Source organism: Plectropomus leopardus, chromosome 17 (genome assembly GCF_026936395.1).
Source record: "Plectropomus leopardus strain MGB_pleo_1.0 chromosome 17, ASM2693639v1, whole genome shotgun sequence".
NCBI lineage: Eukaryota > Metazoa > Chordata > Actinopteri > Perciformes > Serranidae > Plectropomus > Plectropomus leopardus.
In genome coordinates this window covers 13,578,828-13,586,898 of record NC_142192.1, presented here as the reverse complement: position 1 = coordinate 13,586,898, position 8,071 = coordinate 13,578,828, and the positions used below count along the sequence as shown (strand labels likewise).

The 8,071-nt window shown below is 39.9% G+C and overlaps 1 protein-coding gene across 1 annotated transcript in view; it reads right to left on the bottom strand.

Annotated features, from left to right (window-relative positions):
* Nucleotides 1-557: 557 nt before the first annotated feature.
* galnt4 (polypeptide N-acetylgalactosaminyltransferase 4) overlaps nt 558-8,071 on the bottom strand; it is a 30,289-nt gene continuing 22,775 nt past the window's right edge. Inside the window, exons 11-13 of the mRNA XM_042505961.2 lie at nt 7,805-7,915; nt 6,415-6,567; nt 558-5,134 (exon numbers count right to left, since the gene is read on the bottom strand). Coding sequence (XP_042361895.2) covers nt 5,003-5,134; nt 6,415-6,567; nt 7,805-7,915 — 396 coding nt within the window. The 3' untranslated portion in view covers nt 558-5,002. The remainder of the gene's footprint in view (nt 5,135-6,414; nt 6,568-7,804; nt 7,916-8,071) is intronic.

Here is an 8,071-nt window from a genome sequence, read left to right as displayed (position 1 = left end):
CATTTTCCTTTCTCCACTGGCCCTGGGAGAACCCAAGTTTAGAAACCAGTTACCTTGGTGGTGGTCTGGTTTCATACCCTGCCAGTTGTTTCTCATATGAAACTGATATGAAAACTCTCGACACCAAAGATGAAATCTGACACAAAATGTCATGTTAAAGCAAATTAAAATGCTAAATAATTAAGACGATCGTTCAAGGCGAGAAGGTAATATGAGTGGCATACTTTTTTGATCGAGTACTCATATTGTGAAAACTACAAAGAGACACGGGAAGGCAACAAGTCAGCCGGAGTGTTGTAATATATCACGGTAGACTGGGCCTGGCGGTGTCTGTCAGAGACACAATATTAATGTTAATGCATGAGGGCGTTTTCATTTAGGACCGGATGATGGATAACATTTTCCATGCAACAGATAGGCTACTGTATTTGGTGCAAACATACTAATGGGGAAATGAAACAATGGTGACCTGCATGGTCCTTTGGGATATTAATCTCATCTATTGTAACTCCAGGCAGGTAGCCTCTCCTGCATGGACCACAAACAAAATCCAGACAAACAGAAAAATAGCTTTTATTGAGTCAAGACATTCACATTGCAATACCACAGATTTTCAGAAATCTGACATTTATTTTTCCCATCTCTCATCAAAAATGCTTTAGTGGTTTAACGCTTTGAAACTTTAGCAAATTGGTGTCTTAAAAAATCATGGGAAGAAGGCAATTAGCAATTAAAGAAGAAATTTAAGAAAAATTACCTGAAATTTTATTTTTAAAAAGAAAAGAAAACAAGGAAATGACATGGAAAAAAGTACTTAACAATGTAGAATAATTCTGCAAATTTTTTTTTCGTTTTTGTTTTTTTCTTTCTTAGGCAATTTTCCCTATTTGAAAAAAATAATAATCTTCTAAATCTACTCATTTGTTGCAATTGGTGCAACATTTCTACCAAGATGCCCATTGCAGTTTTTTTTCTGTTTTTTTTTCTTCTTTTTTTAAGGAATCACACCGATATACTTAAGGTTGACGGGTTTAAATGAATGCATAAGGGGTCTGACAGCAGCACAAGAAAAGTAATGTCACTCCAGGTTTCAAAAGGTTAAAAAAGGGAAACATTTTATTAGAAATGTAAGCACTAATGTCAAACTAAACCAACATAGACAGTGAAGGAGGCATTTTGAAGAATTTCCTGGGCCATCTTTGATCATCCATGATGAGATGGAGAGCTTTTAAATATAAATCAAAGTCCTTAGTAACTATTGTTTGACACAAGAGGAAATGAGTCAACCCTGCCTGTCACACCTCATGTTGGTTATGTGTGATGAAATAGCAAAATAAGGAATTTACCACCAAAGACCAAAAGCTATCATTAAGCAAACAAGGGCATTAGTGGCTGTGAATGAAACAAGATAGGACATGATCAGCCAGTTTTCTGTTGTGTAAAGTCTTGTGATATCTTAATGAATGCCAGTATGCAACCCTTTAACACCTGAATCAACGTCACTTTCCTTGTGCTGCATTCAAATGCCTTGCATTATTATTTAAACCTCTGAAACCTGAAAAAAGGGCTTTTATTTCTTTCAAAAACACAGGTGAAAAGATATTGAGCAACTTGGCAAAAATGTTCTGCAAACTACAAAAAAAATATTAGGTATTATTAAAAAACAGAAAACTATATGTATAATTTTCTTAATTATATATTTAAAATGTTGCCACAGTAAAAGAAAAAATGTAATTTTTCTGCACTTCCTTGAGGTATCCTTTTTTGTTTTCTTTATTAAACTTTTTTCTTATTTTCAGATAATTTTCTTGTAACTTTTTGCTAATTTCTTGTTAACTTTTTGGCCATTTCTTGTTACATTGCACGTCATCCTCTTCCCAGACAATTTGCTCAGGTTTAAAAGGGTTAAATAAACAGTTTGACAGATTCCATGGGTCATAGAGAGTTACAGAGAATACAGTAGTCAACAATTAGAATAGAGACTATGTATAGCACGAACACAGATCTGTACAGTGTGATTCAGTTCGTCTGCAGCCAAACTAAAACAATAAATCCTCTGAATAAAGAAATATGAATAAATCATCACAACTACTGAATGCTTTAATGTCATTTTTTTCTTTTGGTGTCCTCCTTTCTCTGGTTCATTCCTTGAGTCTCAACCAGTTTCATGTAGGAATCCTCATTATGACCCTTCAAAATAATGTCCTTATTTTCCTGCTTCCTCTCTCTCTTGAGCCAACCTTAATGACCAGGTTGACACCACTGCTCACATCTCTCACCTCCATTAGATGATGACACAGATTCCCTAAAAAAATGGAATCACTTATGATTTACAGTGTTAATAACTAATTTTTAATTGGTTCCTGAATACAAGAAACCATTTATTTTTTGTTTGATATGCATTATTGGCTACATCAAATGTGGATCAAGGACAGTATAAACAAACCATCTACAGTCAGATTTGTGACTCATTCCATATATATTAAAATACACAGGTTAGATAAAACATGAATTTATCTCTCAATGTGGTTTCCACTATGATTCCTCTCCTGACCTTGACCCTGTAGTCAGTGTAGGGACGACTGCATACTGCCAGTCGTCAGTGATGTTTGCTTTCCTACCAGAAGGTGGTGCCAGATGACTGTGAATACTGTTATTCCTTCTTAGTGAAATGAGTGGATGCCAGGCATTAGTAAATTCACATATGTTTCATGTTGTCATTTAAACCTCCCCACAGCAGAAATGCACAGGTAATAAAGCTGGAGCAGCTCTTCTGTTTTACTGCATGTGGCATTGCTTACACCAGTGAACACTCAAAGTAAGATTAAAGCTTTTGTTGTCGCATCACTAACAGTATAACTGTACAGTGCACCGCGTGAAGACATGTTTAGTGGTCACAGGCCCGCCTGGCCAACAGCTGAGAATGAAAATGGCTACACAAATGCATGAAACAAACTGCAATAAAATAAAAAATAACAATAATAAAGGGCAAAACAATGACAAAAAGACACAAAATGACCACTAAGAGAGGACAAGGAACTGCAAAGACACAAAATGACCACTAAAAGAGGACAAGGAACTGCAATGACACACAAAAGACTACAAAATCAAACACAAAGAGATACAAAATGACAACAAACTCAACCAAAGGGACACAAAAATACCACAAAGAGATGACAAGGAACTGAAAGAGACATGACTACAAAATGAACCACAGAGAGACACAAAATGACTACAAAGAGACACATAAAGACAAGAGACACAAAAGTGGAAAAAGATGCAAAACAACTACAAAGAACCTAAACCACAAAGTGTGTGTGTGTGTGTGTTTCTTTTTAGGAGAGGTAGTGTGTCCTTGCGCATGTCTGTGCCCCTGGGACCCATTGTCTCCTCCCATATGTGCAATGCTGAGATATAAACAAAGGAAATGACAATTTGTGGTTAGTTTTTTTTTTATTCTTTCAATCATCCCAACCGCTTTAATCATCACTGAAACATCCATCGCATTTCAGTCACCCTCTTCTTCATATCAAGTAATCCTCACCACCGTCCCTTTTTTGCATTATCAGTAGTTTTAAAGGTGCATAACAATAGCACTGTCTCACCCTGGTCCCTCAAACCAAACATTATTAAGAAGTAACACAAAACAGGAGTCATCTTAACATGTACTGTATCCATTGACTAGTATGAAAATCAAATATTCATGATTTCAAAGGACCACAGACACCAGACATTGTACAGTGAGAAGCAGTCCTCAGCATACAGCTGCAATTCAACAAACATCTCAACAGCAGTTACACTGCATTTCTTGGTCATTGAATCCCAGGAGAAACACCAATAGGTCTTTAGTGGGAAAAAACAAAACAGGAGTGTTTTTTTTATGCTGCTTCAAGTACGATTTACACACAGGAATCTTCACAAAACAGCCTGGCACTGCCAAGTTAAAGGATTAAATTAAGCAGGCGCTCCCTTTAAGGCTTTTTGTGTCTAAATAAAATCAAGTGCATCAAACCAGTGTTGTTTTTAGCATTTAAAAACACATCTCACAATACAATTGACATCCGCTGGCACGTTTCATTTCGGCACAAATGAGTTCTCTAAAGATGACAACCTTTTCAAAGGCACACTGACAGATGAGTTTAGACAGTATTCTTAATTTTACACAACAGGGAAGAATAGATTACAACACTCCTGTCAACTCACTGGGTCCTGTGGAGCAAAATTGCACTTAGTCCAAGTGCATAATGAATGCTTCAAGTCTTGTTCAGGCAGCATTCTGCCATGAAACTGGTTTCACTGACACAACATGGAATTGAGAGGCAGTCTAGTATGACCACGGCACTCTCTTCCCGTTTCCCTCTCACATGATAGAGCATGTTAGGAAGTGGCTGGTTTGGGGCAGAATGCTGCTGACCTTACATTCTTGGCAAGTCTTCTTTGAGCAGCCTGCTTTTTTAATTTTTTTTTTGACAACTCCACAAACAAGCACAAGAATTTAACAATATAATTCATATTAATTGCACATCAAGGTAACATTTTTAGTGCAGTACGATTTTGCACGTTTTCTGGGAAATGCTTCAAAGGCACTTCTTCACGCGCTGGACAGTCAAATCAGTTCCACTGTTTTCAAGTTGTTGCATTAGATGAACGGACACGTGACAATAATGACACTTAAGATGTGCGCAGGACTCCGTTCTTGTTGCAGAGGCACTTGGATGAAAAGCAACACGAAAGCAGAAGTCTCAAGTTCACACTACATAAACCTCGCCTTTCAATTCTCATTCACTCTGCCGCGATCGACACTTATTCAGTCATTCAGTTGGGTATAAAAGCGCTGAATTGGGTGATTCATTGGCTTAAAGTGACTGTTTCACCACCTTTCATTTGCTCGGCGTTCCCATTCAAATGGAGAGCAGTCTTGGAGAGAGGACATCCACTGTAGTAATTGCACTATGGTAAAAGAAGGTCACTTGAGGTTCTGCGCAACTTTCTCTTTCTCTTCCTACCACTCGAACTTCCACTGCTGGTTTTTGTCTCCAGGGGAACATTGCCTCATCTGAGTGTCTGTGCGGCCCTCGGGTGTGCGGTAGGCTGTCACACACATGTCAGAGTGAGGGTGGTAGATGGTCCCGTCCTGAAACGTTTTAAAAAGGAATTTTACATTAACGGTAGAAAATGAATGTGTATAAAAATTAGTCGCGTGGAATAATGTGTAAGGGGCCGTGTCCATCAAAGCATTTTTCCTGAGGCCAGTGTATTTTTTGTAATACAATTGCAATGGTAGTGCCACGAATTTACACTATGCTACAAACAGCAGTAGTGTGACAGGGTGCTGAGTGTGAATTCTTTGCTGAGCACTGTCGGTGTCGGTGGTTTTTTTTCTTAGCATCAAGAGTTGAAACATTTTTAACTTTGGGTAAAACTTGTCACTGTCTCTTTTAACCTGCAGTTCAATCACAGTGGAGGAGGGACAAATACAACAAAGACCAACTGTCACATCACACATGTAGATGTGCTAAATAACAACAACAATGGAGAGGAAATATGTTAATATACTGTAGATATATTTATACAGAGTGCCACAGGGATGACGTTTTTCTGTTGGCCAGCTAACGTCGCCCTGGTTCCCTCTTCAAAAAGCCTACAGGATTTTTACATTGGAGTTTTGATTGTTGCAGAAAATAACTTCTTTGGTAAACAAATGTTTATGATACTTTGTTTAGCAAGATAATCTTCACAAATGAACACCACTTTTAGGATTGTCAAAGCCTAAATGAGATCACCAGAAGTAAAAAAGCTTTTGTTAGGCTGAAACCAACTACATTATGGCTGCTACAAGACTGTAAAGCCGGGTTCAGCACGGCTTGGTGTGATGATATTCTGTAGTCTTATTTAGCCACTTCTTAGCAACCGTCTTTTTAAAGACACATAAAAGCATCAAAGTTTGCAAGTGGGGTATTACTGATGTGTTTTATGTCTTAGAACAAAAAAGCGAAAGTCTCTTCAGCTCGTGTTATCCACAAACCTTAATTAAGGCTTCAAACCAAAAACTCATTCAAAAAAGCCATTGACTTAACCAGAGGTGATGAAATGCTAATGGATTTCCAGGTTTTAGGACTCTTTACTGGGGTTCTCTGTGTTTCCTCTCATGAACTCACATAGACCAGCGGGTCTGTCCTCTCTCCATATGTGCTTCAACCTTCACCTCATCCTTAATAAGCGCTTCACCTTGCATCAAAATTTTCACTTCTGCAGACATTTCCTATCATGGCAACCAAGGCGTCTCAGCTGAATAAAGGCAGCGCTGCAGTTCTCTTAAGTGCTCTCAGCCAGGCGTTTCCTGAGGAGCGCCTGGTGATCCAGCTGGGAAAAAACACTTTGGTGGACACATGGCCTAAGTGTGTGAGCCCTTACCTTTCTGAACTCCCAGGTGATGCTGGCAGGTCTGAGCTCCCCATCACCGGGGCAGTGCCTCATACCGATGGAGGTCTGTCCCTCGGGTACCTCAGCACACAGCTCTGTCACCGAGTTGAAACGGATCTCCTTTTGTGACGTGTATTCGAAGTACTGGAGCAGAAGAAAAGACTTAGATTATAGGACTATATACGGCACAAACCATAAAATGCCACATAATGGAAATAACGTTGGAAAAAACCCAACTGCAAAAACAGTGACTGTGAGTGAAACCCTGCTCTGCCTCCTTTCCAATTGTTTTGGCACATCTCCCTACCTAACTTAATCTCTCTTCTTTATTAAGAAAGCTTTTCAACAAGTACAATAGAACAGTTTGGCATGTTTTTCTCTAATAGGATTACAGGATGTTTTTCTCTTAATGCTGCTGTGGGATCAAGTCCTGCCTAAGCCACCACTGCATGGCGTGTCTGCGTGTGTGTCGAGGGATCTCATCAGTAACGACGGGGCCGTGGCCCTCTCAATCAACCAGACGTGCACATAAACCCAACTCTCCCCTCTCTGGTGTCAATTCAGCATCCTGGCCCATCGGGACAAAAGATGCAATACTCCCTGGGCTACTTGTTAAACGGAGGGTCAGGTAATCAATCTCATACATCTTTTAGGCGTATCAGGGCCCATAATGGTAGTTTCTAATAAAAGACTCACTAGGGGCCCCTGTGTCTGGCTTTAAACTTATTTACCCAGGCTGTGCCATTCATTCTGCCACTGAGGCTCATGTATCTTTTAAATGGAACGTGGTTCTTATGTGGGCCAGGGGAGGGGGAGCAGGAGGGAGGTGGTAAAGTGCCCTCATGGTTTTTGTTTCAGCGGAGAGCCATTCGAACATTGATTTTCAGTCACACATGGTGCTTTTTGTGACTGTGGACACCTGATGCGGTGCATCAGTGGGGTAATCAGAGATATTGAGCAGGCTGGAGATTCACAGAAAGAAGCCCTGCCTCTTGTCTGTCTCCAACATTAAATATACATCGTCACAGACAAATAATCTGCCTGTTGCTAAACCATCCATCTTGGGAGTTGGCAGGCATTCAGTACAAAAGTACCTGTGATTCAATTGGACAATGTTTTTGGGTATATGTGGATACAATTCTGAACTTAGTTTTCCCCTTCATTAAATTCAAGTCATGCTGGACAGCCCAGCAGAGAGCAATTTTCTAGTGTGAATCAACTGTGGCAGCTCGCTTTAGGGGTTAGCAGAAAGCGTTGACATTTCAAGATACATCTCCCACTGGGCCAAGAGAGGTTGTAAGATTGTGACAAGAGAGAATACGTGCATGAGAGGGGAGGGAGAAAAAGACAGAATAAACGATGTGTGAAATGCTTAATGTACCTGATTGCCTCCCTGGCCGTGGCAGCCAAACAGAGAAAGGTGGGCACCCGTGGGACTGTGCTCTGGGGAGTTATAGTCCAGACACTCTGACGGTATCCCTGAGCTTCGCACCTGCCAGGACAAGAACAATAAGTATGAATAAAAATGTAAATGCTTTGCTTGATCGATTCCTGTGGGTTTCTGTTGTTGGGTTCATTTCTTTGCATGCAGGTCAGACTGTAAGGTCACATACACAACAGCACCATCTAAAGCTGGTAGATTCAGTCC